The sequence below is a fragment of the Daucus carota genome, chromosome 3 (assembly GCF_001625215.2).
Source record: "Daucus carota subsp. sativus chromosome 3, DH1 v3.0, whole genome shotgun sequence".
Classification (NCBI taxonomy): Eukaryota; Viridiplantae; Streptophyta; class Magnoliopsida; order Apiales; family Apiaceae; genus Daucus; species Daucus carota.
In genome coordinates this window covers 47,550,043-47,577,378 of record NC_030383.2, presented here as the reverse complement: position 1 = coordinate 47,577,378, position 27,336 = coordinate 47,550,043, and the positions used below count along the sequence as shown (strand labels likewise).

Genomic DNA, 27,336 nt, shown 5'->3' with positions numbered 1-27,336 from the left:
ATATGCGAGAGATGCCCTTATCAGTACAGAAGTCATTAAGAACGCATTACGATTCTGTTCCCTTGTCTGATCTGTATTGCCCTTACTGGCAGACTGCTTCCTTTTCAATTTTCTTGTATGATCATGATGACGAGTGCTGCTTCCTCCTTGAATGTAGAATATATACCCATGTGTATTTGAGTAGGCATCGACGATCACAAGAGCATATTCTTTCCTTGATATGAAGGAATGTTGACTGGTCCAAACAGATCCAATGAATCAGTTGAGGGTGAACCATATCAGTCATGCCTTTGCTCCTGTGTGATGCTTTCTTTGACTTCCCTTTTTCACATGCATCACAGAGTCCTTCTTGACAGAATTCTTTCTGTGGCAATCCTCTCACAGTTCCCTTTTAAACTAAAGGTTCATAGTCTTAAAGTTCAAGTGTGAGAGCTTCCGATGCCATAACCAACTATCATCAGCAAGAGGCCTTGGTGTAGAAACACTTGACCTCCCCCTTACTTGCTGAGTCTATGTCGTCTATAAACAAACTTGATTTTCTTACACCACGGATGTAAGATCCTTGTTCTTCCGGCTCTGGATTAAGCAAACTTCCTTCTGAAAGATTACGTCGTCCTTTGTCACAGACTGAATGATACTGTAAATTATGCTTAAGTCCTTCCCCGCAGAGATGTCTTCATTTGACATTTCCACCTTTCAGCTTACCAATCCCGTTGTAAAACCTTTGCTGTCATCTCCAAGATTACAATTGGGCCGGTTCTCAACAATGGGAAGTCAAAACTTGCGCTGACTTCCCAGTCAAACCTTGCGCTCATGAGTGTTACCACTGTGAGATAATTACTTAGAATAATCTGAGTAATTTAGTCAATAGTTGCGCCTGGAGTCCTGGTCAAAGGTTGCGCTGACTGGAAGTTGCGCCTTGAACTTACTGTGAAGATACTTAGCCAATTCTTCACTCACACATTTGAAGATTGCGCCTTTGACTTTTTAGTCAAAGTTTGCGGCCTCCTTGTAGTACACAGTGAGAGGACTTAGAAGAATACTTAAACATACCAACTTGCGCCTCTTGAGTGATTCCTTGTATCTCTCAGTTGACTGAGAGTTGACTGGAATTTCTCCGAATAATAATATACACATGTATATTATATATAATATATTATTAATTGATTTATTATTACTTGAATAATTAATCTTGATTCAAGTGATTATCAATTAATGATATATAAAAATAAATATATATGTATATATAAATTCCTTTAAGCCCTTTTCAGAAAAGCTCGATTAACTTGATCAATCAATCCGTTGATTGAATTCACTGAATACTTTCGTATGTCCTGACGTCCTGTGCACTGGTCTGGTTCACGAACGACTCGAACTGAAAATAATTCTTTCTCCTTTGCTGATAATACTTGATCAGTCATTCCGGGTTAGATGTGCTTCGATTAAGTTGATTATAAATAATCAATTAAATATACTGACATCTTCTGGTCTTTGATACTTGATCTTCAGGCAATCTTGATAGCAGAAACATATTGAACTTTATTCTTCACTGAGGCTTGAACATGTTAATGAACTTCTTCCAGTGGACGGATGCTCGTCTCAGATATCTTGATTGTCTTTGTCTGTTCGTATCGAATCTCCAACCTGTAGATTCCTGTAATATACTTACGTATTGTTTCCTGTCTTTTGATGGTTGAGTTATCGTAATTACAGTTACATTACATTATGCTTACAATCTCCCCCTATTTGATTGTTAGAGTTCGACAAGCAAATCCTTAAGAGGATAACTCAACTGACACAATGAAAAAGCATACTATTTTAAACAGGAAATAATACTAAGTACAGTCTGGATTATATCTTACATTTTCCAGAAATCAAAAATAAATACAAGCAGCCATTGTTCCTCTAGTCTGAACTAATCTTCCTTGTTTCTTGGCTCTTGCATTAATCAGCTTCTGCTCAGCTTTCCTCTTTGCAGCTTCCTCTACTTTCTTCTGAGTAAGCTTGTTTTCTATTTCTTCAATCCTTGCTGTAATGGTACTCAGTGCCACTTGCTCCAGTGTATTCTCAGTGGAGGTTGCTCTAGATTTTCTTCATCTTCTCTAAAGTTTGCAGGTGAACCATCTTCTTCAACTTCTTAAATGTGACATTCATCTCCATTCCTTCAATTTTCATGATGATCCTTGATGGATGAGCACGAACTCTAGAAGTGTTGTGGACAGTCTCTACAGCTTTTCTTATCTCCAGAAGATCAACCAAATCTTTGAGCACACTCTTGTCTTCCTTTACCACTGACCACTTAACAGCTGCAACTGCACGAGTGTGATTCTTTTGGAATTGAGTTTTCCAATTTCTGTGAGTGGTATAGCAGTGACTTCAGAGTCTTTCTTTTTCTTGAATATTACAGATGTAGGATTGTAAGTGACAACAGGTGCATTTGGATTTTCAGGAACTTCAGGGTCTAGTGGAGGCAGTGGATATGGTGGTTGACGATTGATGGCTGATAAGTCTAATTCTCTCAGAGCAGCAAAGTTCAGACGATAGGCATATAGCAGTTCAGCAGTTAGTCTTCCCTTGCTAGTCCTTGAGCACTTCTCCCTGACTTGAGCTTCCAGATATTCAGTATACGAGGATTGTATGTTGATAGTGCTTCATCAGTGAGTCCTATACTCTGAATCATACCATCCTTGAAGTACTTAATAACTGAGGGCTTGTCATGAATTTCAACTCCAATATCAGTGATCCATTCTTCCACCATATCTCTGAATACTTCATTATGCTTTCTGCCGGTTGAGATGATCTTGTTCTTACCACAACAGCTCAGTTAAAGAAAGATCCTGAGAAACTGACTTGACACATGCTTGAGTCCTGGCCTTCTCTCTGTAGCTCAAATGATATGTTCACCATCCATCCTCTCCTGGGAAGAAACAGCAATAGAACACAGTAGAGATGATATCATTTAACACCTCGTGATAATATGTAAATCCTTGTAGTTGTTCCTGAAGGAGTCAAAGATATCTTTTACTTCGTCATCATCATTGTCTTGAGTGACCTCTGGAAAATCAAACACAGATCTAGCAGCATCCCATTCAGCTCCATCTTTATGTAAGTTGGCAAGTCTCCTTTCCCTACGATCCGTCTTGGTTTTCTAACTTCTCCCTTGCTTTCTTTTGTTCAGCAAAATCCCTAGCAACATTAGCAATGTCTTGTGGATTTGCAATTTCAAACTCTTCAGCAGGAAAGATGTCATTGTGATATGCAAGTTCATCAGCAAGACTCAGCATCTGGGATTTCTCCTTCTTCAAGATCTTCATTCTCAGCACCAACCATCCTAATCACCCTGTCATCCACAAACTCAGGGATGTATTCATCATGACTGTAACTGAATTGATGTTTAAGAGCAGAATCAATCAGTTCTTCAGACACCCCTGTGATCACCCTTTTTCCTTTTGCTTTTTCTGCTGCTCTCTCCCCCTCAGTTGAGTAATCCTCTCTGGAAGTTTGAGATGCCAGCAATTTAGCTTCAAGTGCAGCCAACCTTTGTTCCATAGTAGACTTAATCTCCACCAACTCCTCCCGTAGAACAAGATTTTCAGCTTCAAGATGTTGAACTTTGAATTTCAGAGCTTCAAATTCTGTCACAGATACAGTGGAAGTGGTGTAGGTTGGGCAGTTGGGTTCTCACTAGTGCGTTCTGTAGGTGTTTCTCTCGTTTCACTCAAAGCTAGAGCACTCAGTGGGTCAGAGGGTTTCTGTATATCAAGTTCTGTTGGTGTTTCCCTCTCACTCAAAGACATTCCAGCATCCTTAGATGTACCTGCAGAAGAAATCTTCTTAGCCTCTTCTAGAGAGGTCACAGAAGGTGCAATGAAGGTTCGTGAGCCTTCGTCCTCAGTTTCCTCGTCAGATGAATCTGAGTCATAAGAAACAAGTTGCCAACTACTCGAAGGTAGTGAGTCCTTAGTTGGATCCTGAGTTGGAATCTCAGGGTGGGTAGACACAGGGCTCGAAGGATTTGATCCTTGAATTGGCGAAGCACCCTGGTTTCCCACAACTGCCTTTGACGGCGAATGACTTTGTGACAAGTCCTCTATAACTGGCACACTTCCTGATACGAAGGGCTCAGAAACAAATTGCCGTTCACCTTCGAGAGGTGAAGAGTCCTTTGAAGGATCTGGGAATGTTCCTCCAGGGGGGTAGACAAGGATGTAGAATGTGGCAATTCATCCAAGTTTCCCCCAGAAGCCTGTGAAGGCAATTGACCCTGAAAAGGATCAGAAACAACAGTGTCTATCCCTGACATGGACGACAAAGTGTTCGCAACCGTCAATTCTTCAACTGTGTGTGCAACCTCACTGTGCATTGGAATAGTATTTGGCTGAGGTGGTGAAGAAATAGACATATCTGCAGTTGTCTCAGGTTCTATTCTCCTACTTGACTAGGAGACAGAGCTGCAGTTTCAGAAACAATCTCCTTATGTGGTGCAGCTAAGGCACTTTCTCCCTCGCTCTCAATTATTTGAAGTGGTTGGCTGAGGGGTTGAGATATTCTGCTTCAAGTGTTTGGGAAGTGGTGCCTTGGTTATGAATTTGGGGATTTCAAATTCACTGGCACGTGTGAGAGGTGGTGAAAGCTGATTGGAATCCAAAAGATTATGAACCCAATCAGGTGCATCAAAGGACAAGTTGTCAGAGTCAGAAGGAATACCTGACTGTAGCAGTGGATTGTAAGTGTTAGAGAAAGTTCATCAACATCCACCATTACATCAGCTGCAGTGGTTTGAATAGGAGTATTCACTTCATCTTCTGAATCAGTGGAGTTGTCTTGCAGTGAATCCTCTCCTTCAGATTGAGCATTGTCATCTGAGGATGTCTGTGCATCTTCCACTATCACCTCTTCTTGAACTTGAGAAGTTTGAGTCTCAGGAATATCAGCTTGATGAGATGACTCAGTGACTTCTTCAGCTTGTGTTTCAGGGGCCTCCTCTTCCTGAACCACAGGATCAGCAACATTTTGAATGTGTGGTGGAGGCAAGTTCTGGTTGTTTAAGAATTCTTGCATTGCCTCCGGAAGAACCACATCCTCATTGTTAGTGTAGTTCTGGTGACTCTCCAGCATAGATATCACCCTTGTGGTCATGAAGGAGCATATGACATTGTCTATATTTGGATAGACAGCTCTCTCAGCAGGAGTCAGCATTTGATTCAGAACAATCTGAAAGAACCGAGGGTAGAGAAGTACATTCCTGTTCTTTCTTAGAGAATCCTGAAAAGCTCCCATGATTAAGGTCCCAGATTTATCCTTGTGTTCTGTGCTATTGCAATTCCTATTTCCTGGTTGAAGATAGTGATGCCATGGAACCCTCCAGTCTTTGGTGCAAATACATGAGAAATGGAATTAAAGAAGAAATTCCATTCTCGAGGTAAATGCTTGACGTACATTTGCTTGGAAGATCACCATTCTCCCTCTGGCAGTGAATAGCAAAGAAAAAGTTTGTTCTTTCAGCCCTATCTGGAACAGCTTCAAAGTCCTCTGTTGGAAGTTGCAGAGCAGTGTTCAGGGTATTTTCAGTAATTGATAGTGTTCGTCCCTGAATTTGACAAGTAATACCAAGTACCTGTCCTGCATTCACAACAGAAATAGAAGACAAGAAATCTCGTAGAAGAGATTTGTTAAGATATACTGACTCTGTCATAGCAAATCTAGCAAATGAATATTCAGACATATATCTAACCCAACGTCGATAATTCGCTTGCGTAATTAAATTATTATTCTCAACAATTGTGAAATTTGTTTTCGGAATCTCAAAATTTGCAGTCATTTTTAATTTAGAATTAAAAATGATTATAAATTTCGTTTCACGAATAAACACGAACAAATATTCACTTTATGTTACGAGAATAATTAATTAATAACGCTCCGAAAAACCCTAATTCCAAGAATTTCAGATTTTGATGAAATTAACGTATGTTAGACTTCTTGAAATTCTAAGAATAATGGTATCGGTCTCGCAAATTATGGACACTAAAAACTCGTTCAAATCAGTCCAAGAATGTCAAGAGTTTCGAAAAAGCCCTAACGAAAAACAACGATGGATCGTTAAAATTTTTATATGTAGTGAAAGCTCTCGACTAGGGGAAAACAAAACAGGTCTTAGATTGATAAATGGACAAGAAATCAGTGAGTTTTGATGGATTAAAGAATGGTGAGTTCGTGTTTTTTGAATGTGGCAGTGGAGAGTTTCTCGTCGTGTATGTATATGTGTGTATTGACTGAAGATAGGAGAAAAGCGCACAAGTGAGGCACTATATACACAGTGTTAGGCATAGGCGCAAGTTATGAAATGACATAACTAGCCCCTATGCTGTACACAGTGAGACTGCCTAGGCGCAACAATGGAAAAGACCGTTGTGCCCCTTATACATGTACAGTATAAGGAGGCGCAACTCCTATACTTAGATAAAATCTAAGTGAAGTCCTACTGGAGATGCAGATACGCGAAGTGGCGCAACATTTGACTGAAAAGTCAAATGTTGCGCAGTAAGAGTGGACACAGATGACTTGATAAAGAAAATCAAGTCGAAATATATATACCCTTATACAGAACTGCTATACACACTTGGCGCAACATTTGACTTGGTCAAATGTTGCGCTTCAGTCATCTCTTGTCAGTGCGTTGTACTTAGAGAGTTTTTTGAAGAATTCTCAGAAGAAAAACGACCACTAACCATTTTATCAACTATATTTTGATTAGCTCAAAATACTTTGATAATATGATGAGATGATAAACACAATTAAATCAAATAAAGTTTTAACCAAATTAATTTTAGTCAAACAATATTAAATTCATTATGCTGCAACTATTTTAATTAAGATTTAATTAATGGTCAACATAAAATAATTTGAATTGCTTCAAATCCATTAATCAAATATAATTAAAATATGAATTAACTAAACACTAATATTCATTAATTGAATATAAGCACTTAAATAATTCAAGAAAATTAATTCTAAATATCTACCATTTAGCAGTTAATCACATAATCACTTAAATCATGCAAATCATATAGATCAAGGCAAATAATTAAAATTAATTATCAGATTAATATGTAAAATACTGGATGCACTTTGTAAATTCACAAGTCCTGAAAATATGGACATTTTAAAACTTGTGAACTTACGAACAAATTGCAGTTATTTCTTGTCTAATTAATTAGACATATTTAACATCCCAAGTTCACCAACCAATCTAGAGAAAGTGGATTCGTCTAGTGGTTTAGTGAAGATGTCTGCAATTTGTTGATCAGTAGGTACAAAGTGTAACTCTACTGTTCCATTCATGACATGCTCGCGAAGGAAATGATACCTGATATCAATATGCTTTGTCCTGGAGTGTTGAACAGGATTGTTGGCAATGGCAATGGCACTCGTGTTATCACACAGAATCGGAATTTTATCCAACATGAGTCCATAATCTTGTAGTTGATTTCTCATCCACAAGATTTGAGCACAGCAACTTCCAGCAGCTATATATTCAGCTTCCGCTGTAGACGTAGACACGGAGTGTTGCTTCTTGCTATACCATGACACCAATCTTCGTCCAAGAAACTGACAGCTTCCTGAAGTACTTTTCCTATCAATCTTACATCCTGCAAAGTCAGAATCTGTATAGCCAACCAGATTAAAACCTGTATCTTTAGGGTACCAAATCCCTAGATTGGGGGTTCCCTTAAGATACCTAAAAATACGCTTAACAGCTATAAGATGTGACTCTTTAGGATCAGCCTGGAATCTAGCACATAAACAAGTTGCGAACATGATATCTGGTCTACTAGCAGTTAAGTATAAGAGAGAGCCAATCATACCTCGATACTTCGTGATGTCAACTGACTTACCAGATTTGTCCTGATCAAGTTTGACAGCAGTTGGCATAGGGGTTTTGGCAGTAGATGCTTCTTCCATTCCATATTTCTTCAGAAGATCCTTGATGTATTTAGATTGGCAGATAAAAATACCGTCAGGCTTCTGAATGACTTGAAGTCCTAGGAAGAAGGACAATTCTCCCATCATGCTCATCTCATACTTGCTCTGCATTAACTTAGCAAATCTCTCGCACAAAAGATCATTAGTAGAACCAAATATAATGTCATCGACATATACTTGTACAAGAATTATATCATCCTTATGCTTTTTATGGAAAAGAGTTTTATCGATGATACCTCTGGTGAAACCATTTTCAAGTAAGAACTTGGAAAGAGTGTCATACCAGGTTCGAGGGGCTTGCTTCAGGCCATAGAGTGCTTTGAAGAGAAAGTATACGAAGTCTTCAAATTCTTGTCTTCAAACCCAGGGGGTTGTTCAACATAGACTTCCTCTTCCAGATCACCATTCAGGAATGCACTTTTCACATCCATCTGATATACTTTGAAGTTGGAGTGTGCTGCAAATGCTAAGAACATCCTGATAGCTTCAAGCCTAGCAACTGGAGCGTAGGTTTCATCATAATCAATTCCTTCTTGTTGTGAATAACCCTTTGCAACCAGTCTTGCCTTATTCCTCGTAACAATACCATCTTCATCCAGCTTGTTTCTAAAAACCCATCTAGTGTCAACTATAGATTTTCCTTTAGGTCTTGGCACTAGCTTCCAAACTTTCTGCCTTTCGAATTGATTGAGTTCTTCCTGCATTGCAGATACCCAATCTGGATCATTTAGAGCCTCTTCAACTTTCTTTGGTTCTGTCTGAGACAAGAATCCAGCAAAGTTGCATTCATTCTGAGTTGCTCTTCTAGTCTGCACTCCTGTGTCTGGATCACCAATGATTTGTTCAACAGGATGGTCTCTACTCCATACCCTTTGTCTTGGCAGATTCAATCTTGATGATTCACCAAAATCATAGTTGTGTTGAGTGTGATGACTAGTAGATCCACTTTGACTTACTCCCCCTGAGCTGATGTATATCCTATTTGATGATCCTCCACTTTGACCACTGTGACCATGATGATCATTTGTATTGTTGCCAATACTTCCTCCAGATGGTTCAGGATCAGCATTCTCTTCATTTGCATTAGGATTTCTTATATCAGCTTCAGGTTCATCTTCTCCTAAGTAGATGTCTTCTAAATTCTCAAACTCCAGAGAATCAGATTCATTTTCCTTTTGAAGACTTGGGAGTTTGGTATCATCAAATCTTACATTGATGCTTTCAATCAGCTTGTCGTCATTGATCAGATAAACCCTGTAGGCCTTAGACTCCAAAGAATAACCCAGAAAAATGCCTTCTTCAGCTTTGGCATCAAACTTTCCCAAATGCTCTTCTTTTAACACAAAGCATTTTGCACCAAACACATGAAAGTAACTCAGTGATGGTTTTCTGTTGGCCATTACTTCATAAGGAGTCTTATCCAAATCTTTGTTAATCAGGGTACGATTTTGAGTGTAGCAAGCAGTGCTTACAGCTTCAGCCCAGAAATAGATTGGAAGTCTTGATTGACTAATCATAGTCCTTGCTGCTTCAATCAAGGTTCTGTTCTTCCTTTCTACGACACCATTTTGTTGTGGAGTCCTTGGAGCTGAATATTGACGAGAGATGCCCTTATCAGTACAGAAGTCATTAAGAACAGCATTACGAAATTCTGTTCCATTGTCTGATCTGATTGCCCTTACTGGCAGATCTGCTTCCTTTTCAATTTTCTTGATATGATCAATGATGACGAGTGCTGCTTCATCCTTTGAATGTAAGAATAATACCCATGTGTATTTTGAGTAGTCATCGACGATCACAAGAGCATATCTTTTCCTTGATATAGAAGGAATGTTGACTGGTCCAAACAGATCCATATGAATCAGTTGAAGGGGTGAACCAATATCAGTCATGCCTTTGCTCCTGTGTGATGCTTTCTTTGACTTCCCTTTTTCACATGCATCACAGAGTCCTTCTTGACAGAATTCTTTCTGTGGCAATCCTCTCACAAGTTCCCTTTTAACTAAAGAGTTCATAGTCTTAAAGTTCAAGTGTGAGAGCTTCCGATGCCATAACCAACTATCATCAGCAGAGGCCTTGGTGTAGAAACACTTGACCTCCCCCTTACTTGCTGAGTCTATGTCGGCTATAAACAAACTTGATTTTCTTACACCACGGAGTGTAAGATCCTTGTTCTTCCGGCTCTGGATTAAGCAAACTTCCTTCTGAAAGATTACGTCGTATCCTTTGTCACAGAACTGACTGATACTTAGTAAATTATGCTTAAGTCCTTCCACCAGAGAGATGTCTTCAATTATGACATTTCCAACTTTCAGCTTACCATATCCCGTTGTAAAACCTTTGCTGTCATCTCCAAAGATTACAATTGGGCCGGTTCTCATCACCACATCTGTGAGCAGGGACTTTTCACCAGTCATGTGTCTTGAACACCCACTATCAAGAACCCACACAACTTTTCTTTTCTTTCCTGTGCCCTGCATTCACAAATGGATTAAACTTTCTTTGGTACCCAGACGTTCTTGGGTCCAGGTGATTTAGTAGAAACAGGATTATCAACAGAAACTGGTTTAACATGTGCTTGTTCAGGGGTGACTGGACTCTTCTCCTTTTTAGTCTTAGCAGAAGTGCTTTTAGACTTGGAGTTGGGAGTTTCCTTCTTCTTAGAAGGACTAGCAGTCTTTGCCACAGGGGCAACAGAAGGTGCAGGCATATTCATATTCATGGCAGATGGTGCAGAAAAAGATGCATTCAACATGGTAAAGCATGCAGACATCATATTCATAGCACATTGCATGCAACCTACTCTACCACATGGCAAATGAACAGCATTCATGTTAACAGTAGTAGGCATGCTAGAAACAGAATTATCTACTTTAATCACTTTACATGCATGAGTAAGATGATTAGTAGAATTGCAATTATTACAAACCTTTCTAGCATTAGAATTCCTAGAATTGGTGTTCTTAGGATCTAACTTGCCATTCCTGTTGTTCTTCTTTTTGTTGGAACTAGTACTTCCTAATCCAGTTTTATCTGAGTCATCTCTGACATTGGAATTAGAAGGTACATCTTGTGATTCCTGTTTTACTTGAGGCTTAACAACTTCCTCATTTTTCAACTCTTCCTTGATGACAAGGTCTTCTTCTATCAGAGGTTCTGTTTGAGCCATTCTAAAGATAGGGGTCTTGGTGTTCTTCAGAATTTTAGGTATATTTGTTCCTTCAGGAGCATTCTCAGTTCCTGCTGAAACAAATATGCCTTCATTCTCTTTTCTCTTCTTTCTTTTAGCTCTTTCCAAAGAACTATAGTCAAGGCCAATAGCAACCTTCTTATCAACCCTTTGACTATCCAAGATCTCTTTCTGTAGAAAGGCAGAATTCTGATAGGCCCTAAGCTTAGTTTCTAGGTCAGCAATCTGAGACCTAAGGGACTCCTCAATTTCTGCACTACACTTCTCCTTATTCTCTAGATATTCAATTCTATCTTTAAGGTTAGTGTTAATGAGTTTCTCTAAAGCTAATTCATCTACTCTTTCTTCAAGTTTAGCTATCTTTAGAGAAAGACTACTGTTATCTGATTCTGAAGCTAATAAACTAGTGTGCAAGTTATACATCTCTTGACCTAGTTCATTTATAGTCTTTTTATAATCAGCAGTAGTCATGTCATCAACAGAAATTTCAGGAGATACCTGAGATGGAGATTCCTCGACAGTGTCAGCCATTAATGCAAATGCATAATTGCTTTGGACAGGTTCATCATCAGAATCTGTGTCATCCCAGCTTTTTCCCTCAGCAATGTAAGCCTTTCCTTTGTGCTTGGCCACCATTGCTTCCAACTTAGCTTTCAGCTTCTCATTCTCTTTCTTCAGATCCTCATAAGAATTCTTCTTCTCATATGAGTTGCTTCTGACAGGAGCTGCTTTGGGTTTCCTGCACTCTGTTGCAAAGTGCCCCAAGTCATTGCAGTTGTAGCATCTGACCTTGCTCTTGTCATACATGTTTGGTTTAAAACTGCCAGTAGTCTTTGACCCTGAGCCTGAGTATCCTCCTTTACCCTGAAACTTGTTCCCTGAAGTTTTCTTGTACCGGGGGTTCTTCCTGAACTTGATATGCTTGAACCTTGCAGCCATATAAGCCATTGACTTATCTTCCAGCTGCTCCAGCTCTTCTTGAGTGTAGAACTCATCCTCCGGTTCTTCAGAAACTTCATCAACTTCAGCTTCTACAATCTCAGTAATGGTGGAAGGATAGTCAGCTTTGATGGATGAACAATCACTCTGAGCAACAGTGTGATCATTGATACCATATTCAACTAATTGTTGATAACCAAAGTATGGTTGATCAGCAATCAGTGCAGTGGTCTTCTGTAAGGCCATACTTTTGGATTCTGTAGATCCACCACCATATATGATCTTTCTCTGTTCAAGTTCCATCTCAAACGTCTTCAGTTTTCCAAACAGCTTTTCCAAAGTCATAGTCCTGAAGTCGCTTCTTTCCCGGATGGTCTCTGTCTTTACAACTAGATGGGGTGGCATCACAAATGAGAACTTTCTGTTAATCTCTTTCTGTGGATAAGTCTTTCCATGCAGGGTGAGTTCATTCAGTAACAACATGAACCTCTCGTAGATTTGAGAAATGTTCTCTCCAGGTATTGCCTGAAATGCTTCATATCTGGCAATTAGCATATCGTATCTGTTTTCCCTGACTTCTTCAGATCCCTCCATCAATGCCTCAATAGTGTCCCACATCTGCTTTGAAGTTTTCAGACTTAGTATCAGATGTGTCATTGTCTTGGTCATTGATTCAACAATTATGAGTTGCAGATTATGATCCTGTGCAACATATTCCTTATCAGTGTCAGTGTATTCACTTTTCTCTTTAGGAACAGACTTCTGTGGAATACGAACACCATTTTCAACAGATTCAGGAATAATCTTCATAGGCACAAATGGACCATTTTCCAGAATCCCAATGAACATGGGATTAGCAACTCTGATGTACAGCAACATCTTCATCTTCCAGTTGTTGTAGTCATCCTTGTCGAATGGAGGTACTTTGATTCCTAACTTGTGTGTCGACATTGTTATCAGATAAAATTACGATTGTACGGACAGCTAGCTTTTCAGATTGGTTACGGATCTCAGATCTGTATATCGATCAGCTAAGCTCTGATACCAATTGTTAGGTCCAATCAGACGTAGAAGGGGGGGGTTGAATACGTCGTACCAATTTCTTCGATTTAATTTAATTGCGGATAATCTGTTTCAGTCCATGTTAAATCAATCGTAAATAAATAACTCCAGCAAGTCGGGGAATATTCTTTGTATTAGAAATAATCCTCGGGTGCTACAAATTCCAACACAAGTGTCGGCTGCAGAGACTACAATCACTCTATTACAAACTCTCGATAAATACGATCTTCTAATTGAACTCTCGAGAACGTGTATAGTGTGTGCACTTACAAAGTGTGTAGTTAGTTTCAAATGAAACTACAAGCTCTATTTATAGGCTTTACAAAATCTAACCATGGTTAACGAGTTCGTCCTGGACGACTTGAGTTCGTCCTGGACGAGTTAACTTGACCAACATAAATCTAACTCCACTAAACACAATAACAGGCGCCAATTGCATATACATATATACATATGTATATATATGTATAACATAGACACCAGTCAAACATGGCGCCAAGAGTTTGTACAATGGGAAGTCAAAACTTGCGCTTGACTTCCCAGTCAAACCTTGCGCTCATGGAGTGTTACCACTGTGAGATAATTACTTAGAATAAATCTGAGTAATTTTAGTCAATAGTTGCGCCTGGAGTCCTGGTCAAAGGTTGCGCTGACTGGAAGTTGCGCCTTGAACTTACTGTGAAGATACTTAGCCAATTCTTCACTCACACATGAAGTTGCGCCTTTGACTTTTAGTCAAAGTTTGCGCCTCCTTGTAGTACACAGTGAAGAGGACTTAGAAGAATTACTTAAACATACAAACTTGCGCCTCTTGAGTGATTCCTTGTTATCTCTCAGTTGACTGAGAGTTGACTTGGAATTTCTCCGGAATAATAATATACACATGTATATTATATATATATATTATTAATTGATTTATTAATTACTTGAATTAATTCTTGATTCAAGTGATTATCAATTAATGATATATATAAATATAAATATATATGTATATATAAATTCCTTTAAGCCCTTTTCAGAAAAAGCTCGATTAACTTGATCAATCAATCCGTTGATTGAATTCACTGAATACTTTCGTATGTCCTGACGTCCTGTGCACTGGTCTGGTTCACGAACGACTCGAACTGAAAATAATTCTTTGAATCCTTTGCTTGATAATATACTTGATCAGTCATTCCGGGTTAGATGTTGCTTCGATAAATTTGATTATAAATAATCAAATTAAATATACTGAAATCTTCTGGTCTTTGATACTTGATCTTCAGGCAATCTTGATAGCAGAAACATATTGAACTTTATTCTTCACTGAGGCTTGAACATGTTAATGAACTTCTTCCAGTGGACGGATGCTCGTCTCAGATATCTTGATTGTCTTTGTCTGTTCGTATCGAATCTCCAACCTGTAGATTCCTGTAATATACTTACGTATTGTTTCCTGTCTTTTGATGTGTTGAGTTATCGTAATTACAGTTACATTACATTATGCTTTACAGTTATAAACCGCTATGTGAGAGTCGACAAATCCAAATACGGGAGAAGAATATAGTTTTGACATGATATTGATGGATGATATCAATAAATTAACTATTAGTGATGTATGTTTGTTGGTTATTCTTTTATAAAATTTGTTTTGTTTATCGGACATGTTTTTTGTTGTTAATTTTTATATGATTTACTTTGCACACAAGAAAATATTATTCATACAGTATCTGTTTGCTCCGTTCAAACAACTTTTAAGTGAAGATTGTTCATACAATATTAAAAAATAAAGGTTGTTGCAAGTAAGGGTAGTTATAGACTGCTATCGCACGGATTTAAGTTAGATGTTTTTGTGCACAATCAATCCAAAAAAATTGGAGGAAGGTGACAATGTAAGAACATGATTACTTTTCAAAAAAAAAAACACAAATAAAATTAAGATTTGTCGTGCTTTAAATTCTTAATTACGTGTAGAAATTTATTTTCATATTTTCAATATGAATTATAGTCTAATTTTTCAATTTTATATATTAGTATTGGCATTACATCAAGATGTTTATAATATAAAATTTAATTTATCCTACAAATATTAATTTTTAATTATTAATATATTTTTTATATACAGCCACAAAATTATTGCATTCTACAAATATTAATATTAGATCGTTAATATAATTTTTATAGGCCGCCGCAACGCGCGGCTTCTCAACTAGTATATTTATATAAAGGAGAAGCGAGGGGCGTGTATGTGGCGCCTCTCACATCGCTTCGTTCTGTTTTTCTAATTTTCTGGAATTTTAGGATGAAAAATCAATATATTTATATAAAGGAGAAACGAGGGGCGTGTAGGTGGCGCCACTCACATCTCTCCGTTCTATTTTTCTAATTTTCTGGAATTTTTGGATGAAAAATATCAAAAATTAAAACTACCTTTTTCAGTTTCGGATATATTAGAAGCAAGTTTCGGAATCTGATTTTGTATCAGATTATTTATGGAATATAGTAGCTTGAAAGTTTTAATATGATTTTGTTTCAGATTATTTATTTATGGGAAAGAGTAGCACATAAGTTTCTCTGCACTATAAATACCCCTACAGATTGTAGGGTTTTGGATCATCTAAACACAACCAGCGAGGGGCGTGTATGTGGCGCCTCTCAGATCACTTCGTTCTATTTTTCTAATTTTCTGGAATTTTAGGATGAAAAATATCAAAAATTAGAATTATCTTTTTTAATTTCGGGTATATTAGAAGCAAGTTTCGGAATCTGATTTTTATTTATGGAATATAGTAGTTTGAAAGTTTTAATCTGAATTTGTTTCAGATTATTTATATAAAGGAGAAGCGAGGGGCATGTAGGTGGCACCACTCACATCGCTCCGTTCTATTTTTCTGATTTTCTGGAATTTTTGGATGAAAAATATTAAAAATTAAAACTATCTTTTTTAGTTTCGGATATATTAGAAGCAAGTTTCGGAATCTGATTTTGTATCAGATTATTTATGGAATATAGTAGTTTAAAAGTTTTAATATGATTTTGTTTCAGATTATTTATTTATGGGAAAGAGTAGCACACAAGTTTCGCTGCACTATAAATACCCTACAGATTGTAGGGTTTTGGATCATCTAAACACACCCCCTCCCTCTCAATACCACAACCCTACCTCTCTCTGGTGACAGTTCTAATGCTCGATTTCTAACTCGGTGGTGCGTTATTCTGCAACGATAAGTAAAGGTAGTTTATAGAGTATTAAAAATTTAAAAGTTGTTACAAGCAAAAGTAGTTATAGACCGCTATGTGGGAGTCGACAAATCCAAACACGAGAAAAGAATATAGTCTTGACATGATATTGATGGATGGTATCAATAAATTAACTATTAGGGATGTATGTTTGTTGTTTATTCTTTTATAATATTTGTTTTGTTCATCGGATATGTTTGTTGTTGTTAATTTTTATATGATTTACTTTGTATACAGGAAAAAATTATTCATGCGTTATCTGTTTGTTTTTATTCTACAAATAATAATATTGAATTATTAATACATTTTTTATAGGCCGCTGCAACGCGCGGCTTCTCAACTAGTATATTATAAATAGAATACATAGAGATTATATATAAAAAAAACTCAACTCCGATAATAAAGCCAAAACCATGCTCTAATTCAACTAAAATACATTCAAAATTTTCTAATATAATAAAACAAAATTCAACCCCATTGTACACCAAAACCTAGTCAAAATTTGGATAAATATACAACAAATTTCCACCTTTTTTTCTCTTACAATTTTCATTATGCTTATATATGATTTATTTACCAGCTTAAATGTAGTATTATGATCTAGACTTTTTCTTCTTTTTTTTTTAAATGATGATCTAGACTTTTTAAATGGACTTGTTGATATTTTTCGGGACCAGTTATCAGATTGGACTATATATTTGGATCCAACCCGAATCCAGAAACACCACTAAACAAATTACAGATTTACTCACGAAAGTTCCACGGAAACCACCTCCAAAACACCTAAAATTGGTTTTTCTATCCACAAGGCAAACACATAATAAAGACCAATTAAGACGCCAAATATACAACACCCCAATCCGATGTTACTTATGAAACTACAGTATATTGGGAAGTAAATTTACACATCACACGATGATTTCTGTTCAAACTTGCCCTCATCCCTAATAACGAATCTCAATATTCTTTCCAAATATCGTATATTTAAATACAGAAATAAAATTAAATAATAAAGGAGGAGAGAACAGAGCTTATTTCAGAGCTGCCCACAGTGAAGGTAGTACAAATGATTTTGGCAACTGAGAACTATCAAGAGGCTACCTCGGTATAAGATTCACGACAAACAACATGCCTCAGTACTCGGATCAAAAGTACTTGTAAAGCAACTAAAATATGAAAACAACGCTGTCATGCACCCTGGACTTTTGGTTCTGAGCCACACACTCAGATATCCACATAAGATTTCTGATCTCTTGCTCCCTAAGCCTCATGTATGCAAAAAACACTGCATAATGGAACTGCAGAGCACAGGAGAATCATATCACCCCATAAATTAAGAATGCCAATAAACTTCTAATTTCATAAAACATATTCAGCTGTCTTCGTGACAGCATAAACAAACTGGAAAAATTCTGGTACAAACCTGTTGCTCAAATGACAGGCAAAGTCTTTTCACCTCCTCTTCATAAAATGCCTTGTCTAGCATCTGGCTCTCTCCATATGATAACTTGGCAAAAATGGACTGATAAGGAGGATATTTTTCCATGACACCACGAACCTACAAGCAAAGAAAGATATACGAGCCATCAAAAATATGTATCAAGGGAAATCATTGTAGACTATCCTTAGGTTACTTGAACATCACACCGGTAAGAGATACCAAAAGTATACAAGATCATCACCAAGTGAAACCCCTAAAATTATATTCAACAATTGATGATGAAATGGATAAATTCTGCATAGAGGCATACCTGATCAATATCCTCACAGATAGCAAGTTCTTCATGACCATATGGGTAACTATAAAAAATGTAGAGAAGTTAAACATACACCTCAATATGTGTTTATATTTCAAATTAATCAGTGTTGAAAGCTTACAGTAAGCCGAAACTAGAGTACAACTTTCTCCGATCATCCCTGGTAAGTTCAGTGCCAATACTGTACAACACAATTAAACCATATTAGACTCGTAAGAAAATAAAGAAACAAGAGATATATACATACATAACAAAAGCAAGAAGTAAGAAGCAATACCTGTTTATGGTGATGTTAACAGCTCTCCTGTCAGCCTCGAAGGCAAGAAGGTCTGACATGATTTCTGCTGTAGCACCTCCTAATTTCTATTTCAGAGAGACATTGTATCATGTTTAGAAGGAACAGACAGAATCTGAGTATAAAAAATTCACAAACTCATGCAAAAGACCTGTCAGTCACCGTTCATCCTCACCTGGCAAAACCTGTAAAAGTCTTCAAGGTACGCCTTATATAGAGTATTTCTCATAATTTCAATGTTCATGTCATCCAAGTCCTGCAGATTATAGAAAGTATAAGAGAGAAAATACATGAGAAAAGGACTGCAACAAAATCAATAGGATATCACAGATAATCTTTTTAATAAAACCCAGCTGTTCTGAAAGCAATGCCTAACATATTAGCATCCAATTCTCCACCCAATTGTTGGCAAAAACTTAGAAATCACAAACTCATGGAAAGAGAAGATATATGGATTTTTTTTAATAATGAATGACTTCAGATATATAACATGGCCATATGAAGAAGCTTCATTAATGTATAAGAGATATTAACTTAAAATAATAATTTCTAGTATGCAAGATATTATTGCAAAACTAACACTATACCCATATATAAGAGAGATGGGCATTAACATAACAATAACAATCACAGGTATTATATGACTCCAGTGATATTGATGGGAACTAACTTGTTACTCGTACGATTCACAGGTCAGCTACACTGAATGTGTATATACATAAGTTTTTGAGAAACTTGTACAAGCTAAAGTGTATATATTAACTTGATGTTGTTTAATTGCATTCACTAGCCACATAACCTAAATATACAAAATATATGAACTCAGGATACTATATTAAAACAAGTCTAAACGGTTATTGAGTTCTATAGTAATGTGAATTTTTGTTAACTTGATGCAAATATTCTTTTATAGTCTAAAAAATTATACAGATTAGGCCATGTTTTACTTTCAAACATTAATTCTCATAAAATAAGGACACAAAAGTTAATAAAGTAGTATGCATATCAGTACCTCAGATGTAATACACTCGGAGAAGTATGGAGCTAATGGAGTGTCAACGAGCACAAGTCTATAAAGCTCTCGCATGTTCTGAGCTACTGCCAGAGTTGCAATGCTGGATAAAAGATGAACAAATAAAAAAAAATTCCAGTATCAAAAATCATATAAAACAGATGATGTCCAAATTACCTGTCAAACATGCCCAATGGATGGCATTTCTCTAGCAGCTCCTGAACATCTCTCTCATGCAAGGTCCCAGTGACTATAAGCACGACATTATCAATCATGTGGCCGTATCTGGATTAAAGAAACAGCTATCAAGTCCTAAGCAAGCTACAAGTCTCAGCCTTTCTACTTCATTAATTCTTAATATTCCTAGGCAACCAGACACCTTCAAAATATGCTTAAAGCCCCAACTCTTATTTTAAAATCAACCAATATGCACCCTGCCTATCAGCTTCAGTATAATCTTAGCGATTGCTTCATTGCACATCTAGATACCAAGAAACTTGAAATACTAAGACGAAACATTTTATAAAGTTGTTTCGTTAGCACTAACAAGGGAAGAGGAAGTTTAAGGAAATTTTAAATACCCACGCAACAATGTGAAGTCACTTAGGCAACCCCCCTGGTGATTTCTACTTGCCATGGGAAGTCAAATCTTATATGCCAACCAAAACATTTTGCTACTTCTTACTTCTTAGTAATCACAAGTTACAGCTCCCATAGAAAATGTCCTATATTGTAAACGAAACAGCCGTTGGCCACAAGAAAATTAAGGAAGCTTAAACACCATCAAGAGGTGTTTAGGTACTTTTGTGGGGAAAAAAACTAAAACAAACACCTCCTAGATATACGTAAGACATACATAGGCAAACATTATATCTAAGTACCACCAAAGGGTTGGAAATTTGGATGCAATAATCAGTACCGATCATGTTTTCTCAGTGTTTAAGTAATTCAAAACTCTACTTAACAAAGTTTTTAATGACCCACTCAAATTCAGAAACAACTGACATAATAAACTTCCATATAATAAATGAAGGTATCAATCCAATTAGGGACCCATCAAGTAAAAAAGTCCATTGATCAATTTAATGAACGGATTAATGCGTTATCACAAAAAATAATGCGATTGCTATGAGGACTGCAAGTATATACTTCAAATGTCCAATATGTTGTCCAGATTTTAACTAATGAATTTAACAAGCTACTCTTAACTTGACAAAGAGTTTGAGCCAGCAATTATTCTTAGTCTAAAATATAAAATTTATTTAAGTAAGTAATCACCAAATATCACATTTTTACAATACAATGGGAGCAGTTTCAAGTACAAGCACAATAAATAAGCTCTTGGAAGCAGTGACAGAGGGCTAGTTTTAATTTTATCATAGAAAACTGAAGTACCCACACCAACCCTTTTTCATAACTAAAACAAAGTTGTGCGTGCACAATGATCTATAAACATTCTCGTAATTATAAGTGTTTTAAAAATCTATAGTAATTAAACAAATTTATTATTTATTTTTTATCTACTTTCCTCAAATAAAGAATATAAAATACCAAGCAAAGAAACATATTATTTAAAGAAAAAACTACACATACGTAATGTACTCCAAAAACGTTGATAAAGGCTCTGTAGCTTGGCACAACATGTGCTTGTACTCATCAACCAATTTGAGAGTGCATTTCTCCACAATAGTAGTAGTATGCAACGGCGACGGTTCTGCATTAAAAAAAATCATTAAAACCTTTCAATATACAGGTAAAAGTTACACTTACAGATTGTAATGCATTTGTCATTAAAAGTCTGCAGGCAATTATGATTAACCAGTATCAAAGTTGTGAACACAAAATTAATCACTGCAGTCCAACTTGGACACTATACACTCACACACAAGTCTGATCTTGCTAACAAAAAGTAAATCAACGAACCTAAAGCAAAATAGTTCAGAAACTAGTAATTTACTTCACAAAGTTAACTGAATCACTCAATACAGATTTGAACTCCTCTTAACTTGGTATCGACCCTGTTACCTGACCCCAAAGCAAAATCAGATCATCCATAGTCCCATTAACATCCAAACACATTAAAATATATATATATATATATGAATCATATAAAAATCACACAATTAAGTATCTAAGTAGCTCAGTCAACCCAATTTTTCACATCAAATCAATAAACAGCTTCAAATCAAGAGTACACGGAAAAAAACCGAGCTGATTCTAAAAAAACTAACCGTTCTGAAGATAAGGACCGTACTCAGTTGCAGAGAGATGCATCTTGATATCATCTAGGGTTTCGCACTGGCACAAATTGTTGTAATCAGCAGCGGTGAGCAATCCAGATCTGTGTCCTCTCACGATCGCTTCTAGATAACCTCCATGAATGTTGAAGGTTAGTGCTTCGAATCCGTACATTATTATTACGTCTAAGTGTGTGTATGTGTGTGATTGGGAAGGTGATACAGAGATCTTAGGAGAGAATAGTAGAGAGATCGGGCCCTCAAAGAACCCTAATTATAATAATTGAAGGAAGAAAGGGGGATGTTAAAATGCAGGGCCAGAAATACGAGGGGGAGTGATCGATGAGGGTCAGGTGGTTGGATTGGAACCAGAATTTTGTTTTCCCCTTTTTTTTATTAATTAATTAACAGACTCCCATCTCAGCCGTCAAAAAAAACAGACTGGTCTCAGCCGTTAAATTCTGGATGACGAAATTTTGGGTATATTTAATTGAAATTTTAAAGAGTATTGTTTCATTTATAAAATGGGGATATATTCAATTTGATTTTTTTTTTAAAGAAAAGAAGATAATTTAATAAATAACGGTCATACGTTATCTACAAGAATGATCGATTCGAACAAACATAAAATTGATTAACATATCAGTCTTCATACGCAAGATGAGAAAAATAAGCGATGCTGAAATTGACGATGATATAATCACCCTTGCTCTGTGTTCACCATTTTTTCAAAAAAATCCATTTGAGTTATCAACCACAAATGCGATTCCCGAAAAACTTTTATCGATAAATTCAAACCAACTCTCACAAAAAGAGAAAAATCACACACTCTCACCAAGAGAGAGATCAAACTATAATAATAACACACGAGTGAAAATCCAACTCCAAACTAAAAGGATCAGATCTGCACCCCAAACTTACACTAGGAGATTAATGGATTCACCCACAATCCAAAAAGCCCTCTAGAAGCGAATAAGAACGAAAATCGAAAGTCTCGGTGATATAGATCTAAGAATACTTTGCCCCAAGAGGGAGATTTATTAAAATAAAAATAATAATAAACAATCAAAGAACGAGCAATTAAACGGAAGAATTTGGGGCTTTCCACCGAAAACGGATGGAAGATCTGTCGGAATGAGAAAAGAGTGAGGCAGCTAGAGAAAAGAAAATTATCAGAATTTTAGATTATTCAACTACAACTAGCTTTCTAACCCGTGCAAAGCACGGGTTGTTTTAAATTATCTTTTTAATATTTCTTATATTTCTTTGTTCATCTTTTTAAATTAAGATTATTTGTATTATAAAAAAATTAATTTGATATTTAATTTTTCCATCATCTAATTAAAAAAAATATCGAATGAAACCTGGCAAAAAAGCAGTGAACACCTTATTGTGAAACGAACCTTCGTGTTTGTTTTTCTTCAAACTCCCAATTCGCTCTCGCTCGCCGCTAGTAACGGAGTCTCGGTTGATTTCCTTTCGTTTAGCTACTTAGATGTTCCGGTTCATATTTTAAGGTAGTAACGAAGTCTCGTTTATTTCCGTTCCCTCAGCAACTCAGATATTTCCGTTCATACTTTTTAATTCATATTATGTTAATGTCTATATGTACTTATATTCTCGCTATTATGATGTTTGTTAAAATATATATATAAAAAATATACATCATTTAAAATTTTATTATATAATTAAATTATCACCCACCAACAATTGTTGAAAATTTGATAAAAATGAGATTTTTGTCATATTAGAATTTTTGTCATGTAGTTATACATAATATTTATAATTATATATACATACTTTATTAAAGCGTAATAATTAAATATTCTAAAAAGCGCCGATTAATCGATAATCGAATGGATTTTTGATCCAATTTGACAAAATTCGGTTAAAACGAGGATTATTTGGTCAAAAATTGGAAAATCAGGTAAAATATTAAAATTTACAAAAATTGTGGGGCAACTTTAAAATTTTAAAATTTTAAAATATCGTTATATATATAATATTAAATTAATTCTAGATAATGATCCTATTAATTATTTATTAAATCATAATTATAAATATAATAAACTTATTAATGTATATTAATGAATAGTCATTAATGTCTAATAAATAGGTTAGTATTAAAAGTCCATAATAACCTTTACATATATTAATATATATATATAGTGAGTAAGGGTAGTTTGGTCTTCGAATTAAATTACTCGCAGTTGCTGTATTATATATATATATATAATAGATTTTAAATTATGTTATAAAATCAGGTGATTTTCAATCATGATTTTAAATTATATTTAAAGATCAAATGATATGATGGTATTTAAATTCTTACGGATTTTTTTGAACTTCATAAAATGATGGATTTTATTAGAATTTTCATTGTATTAAAAGTTTTTTAAGTTCCTACCAAAATCCATGAAATTTTGAAGTATTGTGATTAAATAGAAAAAGACTCTACAATAATTTATCTAGATATCGCACAAAATCAAAATCAGATACAGTCCATTAAAACACATAATCATAATTCATTAAATCCCAATTGAATTACACTATCTAATTTTTTTTTTTAAAGTTTCTTTCAAAGATTAATTGGATGATTAATTGAACAATATGAGATTTAATCACTTCAACGAGTTATGAAACAGAGATTACTCGATTATTAATCATGATTAATCACGCTTAGTATGTATTAATTATAATGTTCGATTTGTTTTGATAGCAATATTTTATTTAAAGACTTATTATAAAAATAAATTTGAAATCAATACAACTAACAAATATTATAACTAAACAAATATATAGTTATTTTATCAACGTAAAGAATATATAATAGCACTGAGGTACACAATTTTAATAAATCCAAAATAAACTTAGAAATTCAATTTTGATAAATTTATATTACAATAATTTAAAATTGTCATAACCATAAGATATAGCCGATAGTTGAAGAATTTAATTCTTCCTAATTTTCTCTCCATCAGATCTAGGTTTAAGTGCAACATACGATGAATTTGTGTTGTAACTGACTCACCTTGTTCTTTCGACTTTTCTCTTCATGAGAATTCAGGATAATTCCAATATATAAGTGACAGGATAGGTTTGGGTTGTAAATAATTCATGAAAATATAACATATGTTAAACATATTTTAATTATCAAAAATATGAAATTTGTTGACCATACAAATATCTTAAATCAACATATATTGTACTATATTAAAAATCCAAAACGTCTCGTAAAACTAAATATATAGAAATTGTCATTGTTCTTGAAATGTATTTACATGATTCTTGTTCGATGATGTATACTCATGATTTATACTCAAATAGATAAAAATTATATTCAATTAATATCTCAGTCTCTTTATAAGCTTTATAAGCAGAATATCTATCTATATATATATATATATATATATATATATATATATGGTGGTACTCAAATGAGAACCCATATTAAAATGAGATATGGCATCTAATCTCAGCCCTTCATTTTATAATATTTCTTTTAATCTCCACCACAACTCTTTTATCTTATCAGCGTCTCTCACCCATCTCTTTCCCTTCATACTTCCGTTTCCGACCAACCCATCATTTCTCCACCATCATCGCCGTCAAGTCCACCAACAATGCGTTATCATGGTCATCGACCTTGTTTTCCGACATCACCGTTCTCTCTCCTGCCCCTTCTCCTTCAATCTCTTCCCGCATCTCTTTTCTTGTCGCTGCCACCACCGTGATGGTGGCTTTGCCACACAACAAACAATCGCCGCCATTTTCAGTACTCCTGCTACCGTCGTCGATGACGCCACGCTGCTACCCGTCCTCGATCCAACTTCAACGCCCGCACCCAAGCTCCGCCGTCACGTTTTATAATTATGTCGATGGTGTTGACGGATCTGAAGATGGAGATGGTGTTGGTGTTGCTTATGTGGTGATTTTTGTTGTTACGGGGTGATTTGTATTTTCTGATGTTGATTTTTTCATTTTCTTGTGGTGATTTTTATTTTTACGGTGGTGATTTTTATTTTCTGGTGTTGATTTCTCTTTTTTTTTGTGGTGATTTTTGTTTTTACGGTAGTGATTTTTGTTTTTCTGGTGTTGATTTATATTTTTCGGCGGTGATTTTTAGTTTTCCGGTGGTGATTTTCTGATGGTTGCCGGAGTTGGTGGTGGTCGCCGGAGGTGGTGGTGGTGGTCAGCGGTGGTTGAAGGTGATAGGTAATTGAATTAAAAGATGGTTAAATATTAAAATATTAAATGAATGGTGAGAGATAAATATAATTTATTGAAATGAGTTGCTGAGATTAGATATCATATCTCACCATAAGGGTGGTTCTCATTTGAGCACGATCATATATATATATATATATATATATATATATATATATATATATATATATATATATATATATATATATATATATATATATATATATATATATATATATATATATATATATATATATATATATATATATATATATATATATATATATATATATATATAGACAAGTGCTCAAATGAGAACCCAACTAGTGTGAGATATGAGATCTAATCTCAGCCACATATTTTTATCCCCAAATTAAATCACAACCCCACATTTGAACCTTTATTTTTTAATCCATCTCTTTCATTCACCTCCCACCCACACCAACCACCCACCCACCACCTCCCAGTCGCCCTCACCCGCCATCTGCTCATCCCTCTCTCCCTCTCCAGCCGCTGCCACCACCGCTCCGATCTGCCTCTTTCTTTGTTGTTGCCGCCGGTGTCGCGGTGGAGTGTCCACCGCCGGCGATACTACAACCACTTCCACTTCCGGACACCACCTCCGATCGCAATCATCCCCCCACCCCAGCCGCCATCGTCTTCACCTGTCAGGCCCGTCTTCTTTCTGCCTCGACTTGCTGCTGTTGATTTTGTGCGCTCAGATCTGAAACAAATCGTCGATGATGATTAATGCCCCGGACACCACCTCCGATCGCAATCATCCCCCACCTCAGCCGCCATCGTCTTCACCTGTCAGGCCCGTCTTCTTTCTGCCTCGACTTGCTGTTGTTGAATTTGTGCGCTCAGATCTGAAAAAAATCGTCGATGATGATTAATGCTAGTCACCGGAGCTCAGATTTGCTGTTGATTTTTGTATTCGCTGAAGGTTTTGGTCGCCGGAAGGTGGCCAGAAATAATAGTTGGATGTGGTGAATTTCATTTTTGATGATGTTTTTGATTTTCCGATGGTGATTTTATTTTGTAGTTGGTGGTTTTTCGGGTTTGGGGGGTTGTAATGGTGGTTTGTAGATGGTGGTGGTGTGGTGATTTTAATTTTTAGACGTTGTTTTGATTTCCAGGAGCTGATTTATTGTTTTCTGGTGGTGATTTTTTATTTTATGACGCTGATTTTTAATATTTTGACGGTGATTTTCAGATTTGGGGGTGGTGGTGGTGGTTTGTAAATGGTGGTGGTGTGGTGATTTTAATTTTTTGGCGTTGATTTTTGGTTTTCTGGCGATGATTTTTAGTTTTCCGGTGGTGATCTTTAGTTTTCCGATGGTGATTTTATGTTTGCCAGTGGTGATTTTCTGGTGTTCGCCGGAGGTGGTGGTGGTCGCCAGAGGAGGTGGTGGTGGTCAGCGGTGGTTGAAGGT

General features: G+C 36.0%; 1 protein-coding gene across 1 annotated transcript; it reads right to left on the bottom strand.

Annotated features, from left to right (window-relative positions):
- Window positions 1–17,205: 17,205 nt before the first annotated feature.
- On the bottom strand, window positions 17,206–22,064 carry LOC108215442 (V-type proton ATPase subunit d2). Its single transcript, XM_017387947.2, has 10 exons — window positions 21,689–22,064; window positions 21,051–21,171; window positions 19,635–19,742; window positions 19,458–19,560; window positions 18,621–18,701; window positions 18,428–18,513; window positions 18,272–18,331; window positions 18,145–18,193; window positions 17,817–17,951; window positions 17,206–17,691 (listed from the first exon to the last, which is right to left on the bottom strand). The coding sequence occupies exons 1-10, from the start codon at window positions 21,867–21,869 to the stop codon at window positions 17,560–17,562; spliced, it is 1,056 nt and encodes a 351-aa protein (XP_017243436.1). The 5' UTR covers window positions 21,870–22,064; the 3' UTR covers window positions 17,206–17,559.
- Window positions 22,065–27,336: the final 5,272 nt, after the last annotated feature.